A 12,083-nucleotide genomic window follows, 5' to 3' on the forward strand; every position below is an offset into this window, starting at 1 on the left:
AGAAGTAGCTTATAATGTGTGATTACCAAACAATTATCTTCAGCGGCTTACATAGGTTACACATGTATGCTTATATAAGAAACTTATCATAATGTCCAACAATACCAAAACGACCCTTAATCACGTGAAGTCACATGCATTTTATCCACAAATCACTGGCAACGAGGAAAAATGCCCAAGTGCACATTTGTTAGACTTTCAATACCAAAGAAGTCACCGGAGCAATAAAAAATACCTAGTAAAGAGATGATAAAAAATACCAATTTGAGAATTTAGTCATTGGAAATATTTAGATTGGAAATATTTAGATGCGGCTACAAGATGTTAAAGGTTTTTCCTCCTACTTGCTTTGTATCTTACTTGAATATATATATGGCTAAAAGTGAAATAGAGTGATAAAATATGATATTTTACTCGAAATAAAAATTAGCAAATGATAAAGTTCGGTGGTGTAGTGAAGAGCATTAGGGGGTGTTTGTTTCACTCTTTTTACGGAATAGGTATAGGAATTGGATCTGACATAGGCAAAATTATAAATAAAGGATTTTTTATGAATCCTATTCCTGAGTTTGCTTCATAACAAATTTATAGATTTCGAAATCTATAAAGTTGTAAAAGTGTGGGGCTTTTATGGAAACCCAAATCCTATTGATTTGGGAGGATTTGGTTGCAAAAGCTGACACACCCAATATTTTCACCATTTCTCTTCGTTTTTTGGAATCTGCCTCTTCACCAAAACCCTAGATCTGGTTTTTCGCCTTCTCTCTCCTCTTCGCGCCTTCTTCGATTTCTTTTTTTCAAAGACGAGGCTCGATTGTTGGCTTCGGTGGGTTTGACAGCTTCAGTGGGTTGTTGTCAGTTATCTTTGTTGCTTTAGTTTTCAGCTTCGATCTTGAGCTCCTTTCTTTGATGTCGAGGTTTGATCTGGAGGTTTGATCCCAAAAATTAATCTTTGATTTCGAGCCGCTTTATTCGATGTTTGTTGCTTCAGCAGGTTGTTGTCGGTGGGTTTGATTTCGAGCTTCAATTATTGGTTGGTTGCCTCAGTTGGTTGCTTTCGTTTGTTGCTGAAAATTTCAGCCCTGAATTACCCCCTTGGCAGTTGAAGGTATAAATCTATAACTCATTTTTTTACAAAAATTAATATATGATCATGGATAATTATTTGTCATGGTTGATTTGTTTGGATGTTTGATAATTTAGAGCTTTGTTGCTTCAGTTATTTGTCATAGTTGATCATGGATGATTATAAATTGGTTATTTAATATATGAATTAGTAATTTCATTTTAATATTATAATATATGAATTAGTTATTTCATTACAAAAATAGATTTTTGGATCTCATTTATATTTTTGTTTAAAGATTTCAATATATATATTAGTTATTTAATTATTTTTAATATTGAATAAGTGGAATATTAAGTTCTAAATATATGCTAATTTTGTAATGGATGTAGATGGATAGCGTAGATGAAAAATAATTAAAGAGGATGTGTGCTAATACAATTGATTCTTCTGTGGTCACGATAATAACTTGTCTTCTGAGAATGCATGCTAAAGACAATTTCAACTTGTACGATGAAAGAAAAGATCAAAAAAATATATTACAGAGAAGCTCCTTTGGTTTGGTTTTTTTGCTCTCAGTTTTGATGGCCATACATGAGTTTTTGTTGCCTCGGTTTGTGCGGTTTTGTTGCAGTCAGGTGGAGCTTGTGAAGCTCCTTTGGTTTGTTTTTTTGCTGTCGGTTTTGATGGTCATACATGAGCTTGTGTCGCTCGTTTTGTGTTGCTATCAGGTGGAGCTTGTGAAGCTCCTTTGGTTTGGGTAATGTTGCTGTCGGTTTTGAATATCATTCATGAGCTTGTGTTGCCTCGATTTGTGCGATTTTGTTGTTGTCGGTTTTGAAAAAATTGCATTCTTTATTTGGGTATTTTGCACACCCCCAATAACATCTCTCCTTATTTTTACCATTCATGCACACTTTTATGGGTGTTCGGAGATTACAATCGCACCAAACTTCAAAAATTTTAGGGCATTCTTTTGATATCATATTGATGGAGGGGAGGAAACTTGCAAACTATGAGAATTTTAAAAAAGTGGTAAGAATGAGGAACACATTTGGCACCATGAGCCATCAATCCAAATTTATAGTCTCCAAGGCCTTAAAACTAGCCGTTGCTACAATGTTTTTTTTTTTCGGTTTTGAATTTTGGCAAACTGGTAAGATTACCCAATCTTCTTTTTTAAACAATTTGTCCACTAGTGAGTGGTAAGAACACCTAAGGTGTTCTCACCATTTATCTCAAAATTTTCTGATTCCAAATCAAACTAAAGAATATGAACTGGAGGGTTTCTATAAAGTTGGATTCCATTTTTACATGCTATGAAACAAACATAGAAAGAGGAAAAAAATAATTCCATAACAACATAAACTTGTCTTAATTTTTTTATATGAATTAGATAGGAATCCATAAAAAAACATCCGTTCCCTATTCCTAATCAGCTAATCTTGCTCACTATTGAACCAAACACCCCCTTAGCGAAAACATTAAAAAAAAAAAAGAACAACAAGAAGAAGACCGCATTATTCTCTTTCATGCTTCAACACGATAAAACACCTGCTAATCTGCAAATTATTTATATGATGAACGCATGAAATGCGCGTCTTGATTATTAACGTGTTTAGGGTGGGTGGGGAGGTGACTGAGCCGGTTCTTATTATCAAACCGACCCGAACCAACGCGACAGGAATCTGACGAGCCGCCCAAAGGCAATAATAGGTTTCCCTCTCCCGCACCTGCGCCCCCCTCTCCACTTCCCAGCCTCTCGTTTTTAGAGCGAGAAAGAGATCTAGGGAGAGAGGGGGAGAGCGAGCGAGCGAGCGAGGGGCGCAATTCTCTTCAAACCCTAGGTTCGTCTTCTCCCAATCTCAGATCTCTAGCTCCGATTCTCAAATCCAGGTCATTTCTCATCCCATCTCAGATCTTTAACCTTCAAATCCGTTGTGATCTAGGGTTTTCTCTCTCAACGCCGCCTCGATTTGATCAGATTTAGGTCTTTTTCCTCTCATCACAGATTTCGGACCCAAGACCGTATTTCCTCGAAATCACCGGTTGGGGCCAAAAGTTTGAAGACTAGGGTTTTGATTCATCATCATGCCTGCTGCTTCTTCGAATGGGAGCGGGCCGAGGTACGCCCCTGAGGACCCCACGCTGCCGGCGCCCTGGAAGGGTTTGGTTGATGGGAGCACTGGCTATCTTTATTACTGGAACCCTGTCACCAATGTCACGCAGTACGAGAAGCCGGTCAAAGATAAGATTACGGGCCCGCCAGCTCCGGCGAAGCCGGCCTCGGTGTCGGTGAGCTCCTCGGTTCATCGTGGGGAGTCTTACGAGGAGGATGGACGATCAAGAAGCAATCAGGTTGTCCCTTTATTGAGTTCTTTGGCCTTCCATAGATCGTCTGGCTATTAGCCTATTTGTACTAGGAAATGTGGGTCTTTTAGTGCATGTTGATTGTTTATGATTAGTTTAATTGGAAATTTGGGCGAGGTGTCACATTTTTCTTGCGCCCTCATTCGCTTCATAATAAAGCATTGCTTATCTTGATATGTTTGGTGATGATTATGTTGAAATTGTAACTTAGTTTGAACGGAACGTCACATCCTTTCCTTTTGTTTTGTGTTTACATCTCCACTTATCGAGGGCAAAGCAGTTTCCTAATGCTTTGTTTGGGAGTTTACTAATACTGTGTTTGGATGGAGGGTAGACAAGGGATGGATGGAGGGTAGAGAAGGGAAGGGGAAGAGAAATTTGAGTTTAAACTTGTTTGGGAGTTTTATTGGGAGGTAGAGGAGGGAAATGAGGGGAAATCTTACACCCTAAATTGTGGGGTAAAGGAGGGGAAGGGAAAATTGACAAGTTCCCTTCCTTTCTACCTTTCCTTCCTTTCCCTTAGTGAGCTCCCAAACACAGCATAAGGAAAGACACAGAAAGTTAAATAATGAAAAGGGAAGGTAGGGATTGGAAGTGAAAAGATAAAATGTTGTTTGAGAGTTTAGTAAGGGGAACAGAAGTAAATTTATTTATCTTGTTTGCAATGTTTTAAATGTCGGCCGACATGTCAGATTTAGGGGCCAACCGACACGATATGGAGTTTTTCAATGTGTATTGTGTTTTCAGGGTTCATGTCAGATATATCGAGGGACATGTCGGATATGTCGGACGGATACGTCGGTTATGTCAGTTGATTTTTCAGTCTGAAAAATTGACTAATTTTTTTTATTTTTTTGGTTAATTTTATCTAATCAGGTTTGGGTTTAAATTCTTGATTTTTTAATATTACTTCTAAAGACAAAAACTGATAAGTTAAGGGAAAGGGAAAAAAAGACTGAAGTAATGTCCGTCGCCCATCTTCTGTCTCTTCTTCTTTGACATCTCATCGGTCTTTTCTATGAGCTATTCATTCGACATCAATATTGGGCGATCTTCTCTCTTCCTAACCGCTAATATCAGAGTCCTATTTTCTCACCTCTTTCCTTCAACATCAACCCTAAGCATCATAAATTATTTACTTTTTTATTTGTTTAAACAATAGAATTTTTGAAGTCTGTTTAGATTTTATTTATGATATTTATATTACACATATGCACACCATCCGATATGGTAATCCGATATTTTTTCATGTCTCCCGACATATCCTCGATTTTCGCTATTCGATATGAATTTTAGCTGTCCGACATGAACCTGACATCCGACATTTAAAACATTGCTTGTTTGGGAATCTAATAAAGAGGAGGGAAGTGAAGTGAATATTTATAATGTTACATAAATACCTGTACATATTGAATGTGAGTATATCTTAGACATTGATTTTAATATGTAAAATTTTACATTGGTTCTCATTCCATCCTCTTACCCCCAAAATTGGAGGGGAGGAAAATGGAAGGAAATTTAACTTTCCATTCCATCCTCTAACCCTTCAAAAAGACTCCCAAACAAGGTGAAATTTCAATTTCACTTTAACTTCCATCCATTAACCTCCATCCAAACAAGGTGTAAAGTAAGCATAAGGGTTCTTTTTAATGAGAATAAAAAAAATGTAATGGAAGCACAAATCTTATTGAAATAATATAACATGTAAGAATTACCGGCTTGCAGCGGAAATGCTGTTGATGCTTTCATAACTCATATGTATTGTAGACTATTTTCCTTATTTCAGCAGAAAAGTAAAATTTCTAAAACTTTGTTGTATTTGAAATGTAATTGAAATATTGAATAGACAATTGGAATTCTGCTGTCTAATTTCTAACTATTAATCAGTTTCTGATGACTGTTGTACATCTACTTTCAGTATCAAGTTGGTCGACTTAGCGGCTCATCCACGAGAGCTCATGGATCTTCAGATGGTGGAGGCTTATCCGCAGAAGCCTATCGTCGCAAGCATGAAATAACAATCATTGTACGTATCTGACACTATTTTTACTAATAAATAATTTTGAACATAAATCATTTTATATTTCTATTCCGAGGGAGTATTGATTCTGTTGCAACAGACTTTTCTATTAGATATTGTGTGCCTAGTCAAGACATTTTGATTCAGCTCTGTTATTAACAGTTCATGTTAAAAATGCTTGTTTCTGTTGCAGCTTTTGTGAATTTTCTATTTCTATTTCTACCTAATTAAAGACTACAGAGTCAGCTTATTTCTGTGGGCTGGTATGAGCATGAACATCCCAGACTAAAGGAATTGATAAGAGGAGGCCTTGGATTATGTTAAAGTGTAATGCAACAGGATAGTATGTAAAATGACTGGAGTTGATTTCAGGATAGGAAAAATATTATCCTTATTTTCTTTCGATGGAGAAATTAGATAGAATAAAATAAAAAAAGATGTTAGATTATAAACATGGAGATCTAATTGTAGGCCATGTTTGCGTCGAACTTGGCGCCCAGCGCTTAGTCGCCTAGGCGGACGCCTAAGCGGTTTCTGGACGTTTTTTTTTCTTTCTTCATTTAAGTGGTGGTCGATGAGGTCGGAGGAGGTAGTGGAGGTGTTCATATTTGAAGGTTAATGGAGTTTGGAGGACGTGTAGGCTACGAGAGGAGGTAGTGGAGGTGTTCATATTTGAAGGTTAATGGAGTTTGGAGGACGTGTAGGCTACGACACATAAAATCACAATCATATTTGAAGGTTAATGGAGTTTGGAGGACGTGTAGGCTACGACACATAAAATCACAATCAATGCCTACAAGGTGCAATCCACGTAAGCAGACAATGCTCCCCTAAACGCTCGTAAAATCTAGGTGAGCAGCCTAAATACCGTCTAGGCGTTAGGCGCTAATTAGGCGGCCTAGGTACCGCCTAAGCCTAGGCGTACGTCTAAGCGGACTAGGCGGAGGTTTTTTAAAACAGTGAGATTTTCATTACTTTAGTGGTAATGGGTTCAGTAAATTGAATGCGAAGTTGAAATACCTACTTAGGGTTCTGTTGCTTCTGCATACTATCAACTGTAGTCGTGTAATTCCAGATGTTGGTTTTTAACTGATGATTATCTTTCGTTGAAAGACAATGGTGAAAGATTAATTATTATATTTATCAGTTGATGTTGAGGTTATGAAAGAGTTGCAGCAACTCTTGTGTAATTCCTGATGTTGGTTTTTAACTGATGGTTATCTTTCGTTGAAAGGTCAAGATGAAAGATAGATTATTATGTCAAACAGTAAATGTTGAGGTTATGATGTTGCAGTCCTGTGGAGGTAGAATTTGCAAGAACAGTTAGGGATCTATGGTCCTTTGAAGTTTATGTTCTTTCACTTTATTCTTCCTCGAGTTATGTTAGTTGAGATGTCTCATTATGTTCATTACTATTATCCTTTACAGTGCTTTTCTGCAGTGCTTCCCTCAGTTGGTTTTATTTTATTTTTAGATCAGTTCTTTCCTTTAAATAATCAGATGAAAGTAAGTACAATCTGGCTTGATAAATCTGCAAGTTAGTTTTCTAGGTTTTCCTACCAACTTAAATATGTTTTTCTGTTTTACTTTGATTGTCTGAAGCTTGTATAATGTGCTAACTATTATTACTAAGATTTGATGAAAGGAAATTGTTTTTTTTCCTGTGAATATGCTGGCAGTTCATGATTTTGATTTTTTTTTTGGTGCTTGCTGACATTTTCGGTTTGCTTTAACAATTTTTAGGGGGATGATGTTCCACCTCCATACATGACTTTTGAGCAGACCAGTTTTCCCTCAGAGATTCTCAGAGAGGTATGTGAGAACTTTTATCCTTTCCTATATCCTGTGACCCTTTTGTTTCTTACCTGTATACTTTTGCCATGATCATGAACTAATTTCTATAGTATATGTGAATTTCCTGATTGCTGGGTGTTCGTTTACAAGTTAGTCTCATGGCCATTTATGTTTCTTTCTATTCTGTACTTTTGGTCGTAGGTGCGATATTCGCTCCGGGCAGGAGCTAATGTCGTACACTCTGCTGCAGTGCTGCCCTCTTTGGGGTGGTTTGCATGTATAGCTGGAGTGCCCTTAATGGTGGACCAATACTGAGAAGGCCTTTCCGAGTCACCTGTTGCCGGGTTAAGCCAAGCTTTGAGTGACTTGGTTCAGGCTGCCACTTGGTCCAAATGAAGGACTTGTCTCCTGCTCTAGCTTGCTTCTGCAAGCAGCTGTCTTCAAAGGGGGAGACTCTTCTGGCATTAGCTTAATCCTCCAAATAACTCCGAGATTTAAGAGAAAATGAGAGTCAGAGAGTGAAATTGTGAGATCAACACAGATAATAACTCTTCACGGGGATTGCGGGTTTTTTTGCTTTTCCTCAGGTACAGCGAGCAGGCTTCGCCTCTCCTACTCCAATCCAGGCCCAGTCATGGCCCATTGCTTTGCAGAGTCGCGATATTGTGGCCGTTGCTAAAACTGGTTCAGGGAAAACATTGGGGTACCTTCTTCCAGGCTTCATTCATCTTAAGCGCCTCAACAACAATCCGAGGATGGGCCCAACAGTTTTGGTACTGGCTCCAACAAGGGAGCTGGCTACGCAGATACAAGATGAAGCTGCGAAGTTCGGGAAGTCCTCTGGAATTTCATGCACGGTTAGTTTCTGTTCATCTTTTTGTGCTTTTTTGACACGTTACTTTGATTTTGCTGAACCTGAAAGTTGAATAAATTTTTTTAGTCTGTTTGTTGCCTGAGTATTCTCTGGTGCTCATTTTTGGCTGCTTCTTTTTAATATTGACTCCTCTTTTGTATTCGTTTTTTCAAGTGTGTATATGGAGGTGCTCCAAAGGGACCCCAGTTGAGAGACTTAGATCGAGGGGTGGATGTTGTAGTTGCAACCCCTGGAAGGTTGAATGACATTTTAGAGATGAGGAGAGTAAACCTCCGGCAAGTTTCATATCTGGTTCTTGATGAGGCTGATCGTATGCTGGACATGGGATTTGAGCCTCAGATACGGAAAATTGTTAAAGAGATACCAGCTCGCCGTCAGACACTTATGTACACTGCTACATGGCCAAAAGAAGTTCGTAAAATTGCTGCAGATTTACTTGTTCATCCTGCCCAAGTTAACATTGGTAATATTGATGAGCTTGTTGCCAATAAATCTATCACCCAGGTGTGCATTGATATTGCCTTATAGGATCTGTTTATATCTTATTTATTATTGCAATTTGGATTACTTAGATCATCAATATCTTTTGCTTGGATGAGCATGCAGTATGTAGAAGTGATAAAACCTATTGAGAAACAAAGAAGGTTGGAACAGATTCTACGATCTCAAGAGCGAGGCTCCAAAGTCATAATATTCTGCTCAACAAAGAGGATGTGCGATCAGTTAGCAAGGACTCTCACTCGTCAGTTTGGTGCTGCTGCTATTCATGGTGATAAGAATCAGACTGAGAGGGATAGGGTTTTGGGTGATTTTCGAACTGGAAATTCTCCAATTCTTGTAGCTACTGATGTTGCTGCTCGAGGCTTGGACATAAAGGATATCAGGTTATTTACTATGACCTGTTTCTTGTTAATATGTATCTGATTCTTGTGCAGTTATCAGCCCTTGTTAGAACTTTTTAATTTGTTGATCTTTTAGTCTTGTTTATCATTTATAATTGCATATTGCATAAATCTTTGGCCTTATTTTCCCTTTGTATGATTTGAGGGATTGTCATTATTTGAATTTTATTGATTATGGTTATTGATGTGAGCATTCTTTTGTTTTATTTCAGCATTGCTAATGCATCTGCTGCAACAATTTCTGCTAACATCAACTCCATTCCCATGCTAAATGGGACAAACTTCAAGGTTTGGAAAGAGAACATATTAATTGTTCTTGGCTGCATGGATCTTGACTATGCATTAAGAACTGAACAATCTCAACCTTTCAATACGGATAGCACTTCTGATGCAAAGAAGGAGTATGAGAAGTGGGAGCGTTCAAATCGCATGAGTCTTATGATCATTAAGCGCGGCGTTCCGGAAGCCTTCAGGGGCATAGAATCCGAAGGGATTACTAAGGCTAAAGATTTCCTTGCCGAAATTGAGAAGCGTTTTGCGAAAAACGATAAGGTAGAAACAAGCACGCTTTTAGCTCGCTTGATTTCAATGAAGTATAAGGGCAAAGGAAATATCAGGGAGTACATTATGGAAATGTCTCATATTGCTTCAAAGCTTAAGGCACTTAAACTCGATCTTTGTGACGAGTTATTAGTGCATCTGGTTTTGTTGTCTCTTCCTGCACAGTTTAACCAATTTAAGGTCAGTTATAACTGTCAAAAGGAGAAATGGACTCTAAATGAGCTCATTTCATACTGTGTGCAAGAAGAAGACAGGTTGAAGCAAGATAAGACAGAAAGTGCTCATTTGGCCTATGCCTCTAAGGATAAGGGCAAGAAAAGGAAGAATGATAAGGAAGCTGCTAAGGGTCCAGTTGAGAAGAAACAACATAAGGATAATCAGGGTTGTTTCTTCTGTAAGAAGCCTGGACATGTAAAGAAGGACTGTACAAAATATCACGCCTGGCGTGATAATAAGGGTACGTTCCTTGCTTTGGTCTGTTCTGAGGTTAATTTAGCTTCAGTACCTAGAAACACTTGGTGGTTAGACTCTGGTGCTACTACTCACATAAGTGTTTCTATGCAGGGTTGCATGAGCTACCGAAAGCCAAGTGATGTTGAAAGACACATCTTTGTGGGCGACGGACAATCGGTAGATGTGGAAGCAATTGGGCACTTTAGGTTGTTGTTAGGAACTGGTTATTATTTGGATTTAAAAGATACTTTTGTAGTACCGTCTTTTAGACGGAATTTGGTTTCTGTTTCTGTATTGGACAAATCAGGTTATTCTTGTTCATTTGGAAACAGTCAATTCAGTTTATCTTTTAATTCAAATGTTGTGGGAACCGGTTACTTAAGCACTTATGACAACCTATATCTGCTCGATACAATTGCTTCTTATAATGAATCCTTGCATGTGGAATCACGTGGTACTAAGCGTAAATTAAATAAGGAAAATTCGGCGACATTATGGCATAAGCGCTTAGGTCATATCTCAAAAGGTAGAGTTGAGCGTCTTGTGTCTGATGGCATTTTGGATTCCCTTGATTTTTCGGACTTCGACGTATGTGTTGAATGTATCAAGGGAAAACAGACCAAAGTGAAAAGATTAGGTGCCAACAGATCTTCCAGCACATCTACAAAAGGACACGGGACTTTGAACTCGTGGCCAATTCTAGTAATGAAAACTATATTCTACCTCCTAATTATTTATTGCACACTGCAGACACCGGTGGTTATATCCCTCATTAGTGGCTCGAGTTGCAATCAACATATATAATTACCGACAAAGACGGCTTAGATTGCTAATCAGGCCCAAATTCAATCACTAATCAGAAAGTTTGTCACAAACATATACTTCATCGATGACCCTGCTTGCAGGAACTCATAAACAAAATCGAAGGAATAGGACAGTGTAAGTTACATGATAGATTGCATATTGCATAAATCTTTGGCCTTATTTTCCCTTTGTATGATTTGAATTATGAAATGAACATGCCCAGCTGGTATCTTATATGCATTTTGGTGTCACCTGTCTAGTTTTTAAAATTTGAAAGTTCTTAATTTGCTTCCTGTTTTGTTCTCGGAGTTCTTGTCTGGTAATCATGCATTGGCTTGGATAAACTGGTCACAATGAATGTTTTTCCTTTGAGAAGGCTATAATTTTGTCTTCCTTTTGGTATATCTGAATCTGGTGCATTGAGGTAACAGAAACTAAGCACTGTTTTAGATTTTTGATAGTTATATGGTTGGAAGCTGGAGATTTTTGATTGGTTCTCCACAGCTTTATGGATTCTCAGGTCCTTCCTCTGGCTGAATATCTTGAGAACTTTGTTCTACTTTTGATCTCCTTTTTGGGTGTCTTATTTATTTGAATACATTTCCAGTTTGTCCAGCTGTTATGTTTCATTGTTTACTTCTCTCGGAATGTATATGAAGCAGTTTAACAAATTTCTATATGTTTTCCAATATAGCGAAATTAGCACAAAACCCATATATGATCTTAAACATGCAAAAGCCAGAATTATGGGGTTCGTATATACCCCATTGATTGCACGTTCACATCTCATGGGTGTATCATAGGGATTTACTTGTTTATAATTGTCTTAGATAGGTATTCTGTGACCGCCTCATAGAAGATTAGCAGTTGCATATTAATCCCTTGACAGAACTCTAAAACTCTGAATAGTGTTCAAAACCAATTTTCTTTTGATGCGAAAGGCTAGTCTCTTGAGATAATGTAAGATGAGTTCAGTATCCTTATTTTACAATTTCATAATACCAATCTCCTGGCATGCAGGGTTGTCATCAACTATGACTTCCCAACTGGTGTAGAGGACTATGTTCATCGAATTGGGAGGACAGGTAGGGCAGGTGCCACTGGAGTGGCCTATACATTTTTCAGTGATCAGGATTCGAAGTATGCTCGCGAGCTTGTCAAAGTTTTGGAAGGGGCAGATCAACGAGTTCCTCCTGAGCTACGTGAAATGGTATCATATGGTGGGTATGGTGGCAGGTC

General features: G+C 38.1%; 1 protein-coding gene across 1 annotated transcript in view; it reads left to right on the plus strand.

Annotated features, from left to right (window-relative positions):
* LOC109840553 (DEAD-box ATP-dependent RNA helicase 14-like) overlaps positions 2,801 to 12,083 on the plus strand; it is an 11,356-nt gene continuing 2,073 nt past the window's right edge. The window contains exons 1-8 of the mRNA XM_020409241.1: positions 2,801 to 2,962; positions 3,078 to 3,424; positions 5,355 to 5,462; positions 7,200 to 7,268; positions 7,838 to 8,107; positions 8,278 to 8,628; positions 8,731 to 9,008; positions 11,865 to 12,073. Coding sequence (XP_020264830.1) covers positions 3,158 to 3,424; positions 5,355 to 5,462; positions 7,200 to 7,268; positions 7,838 to 8,107; positions 8,278 to 8,628; positions 8,731 to 9,008; positions 11,865 to 12,073 — 1,552 coding nt within the window. The 5' untranslated portion in view covers positions 2,801 to 2,962; positions 3,078 to 3,157. The remainder of the gene's footprint in view (positions 2,963 to 3,077; positions 3,425 to 5,354; positions 5,463 to 7,199; positions 7,269 to 7,837; positions 8,108 to 8,277; positions 8,629 to 8,730; positions 9,009 to 11,864; positions 12,074 to 12,083) is intronic.

This window comes from Asparagus officinalis, chromosome 5 (assembly GCF_001876935.1).
Source record: "Asparagus officinalis chromosome 5, Aspof.V1, whole genome shotgun sequence".
NCBI classification, from domain to species: Eukaryota; Viridiplantae; Streptophyta; class Magnoliopsida; order Asparagales; family Asparagaceae; genus Asparagus; species Asparagus officinalis.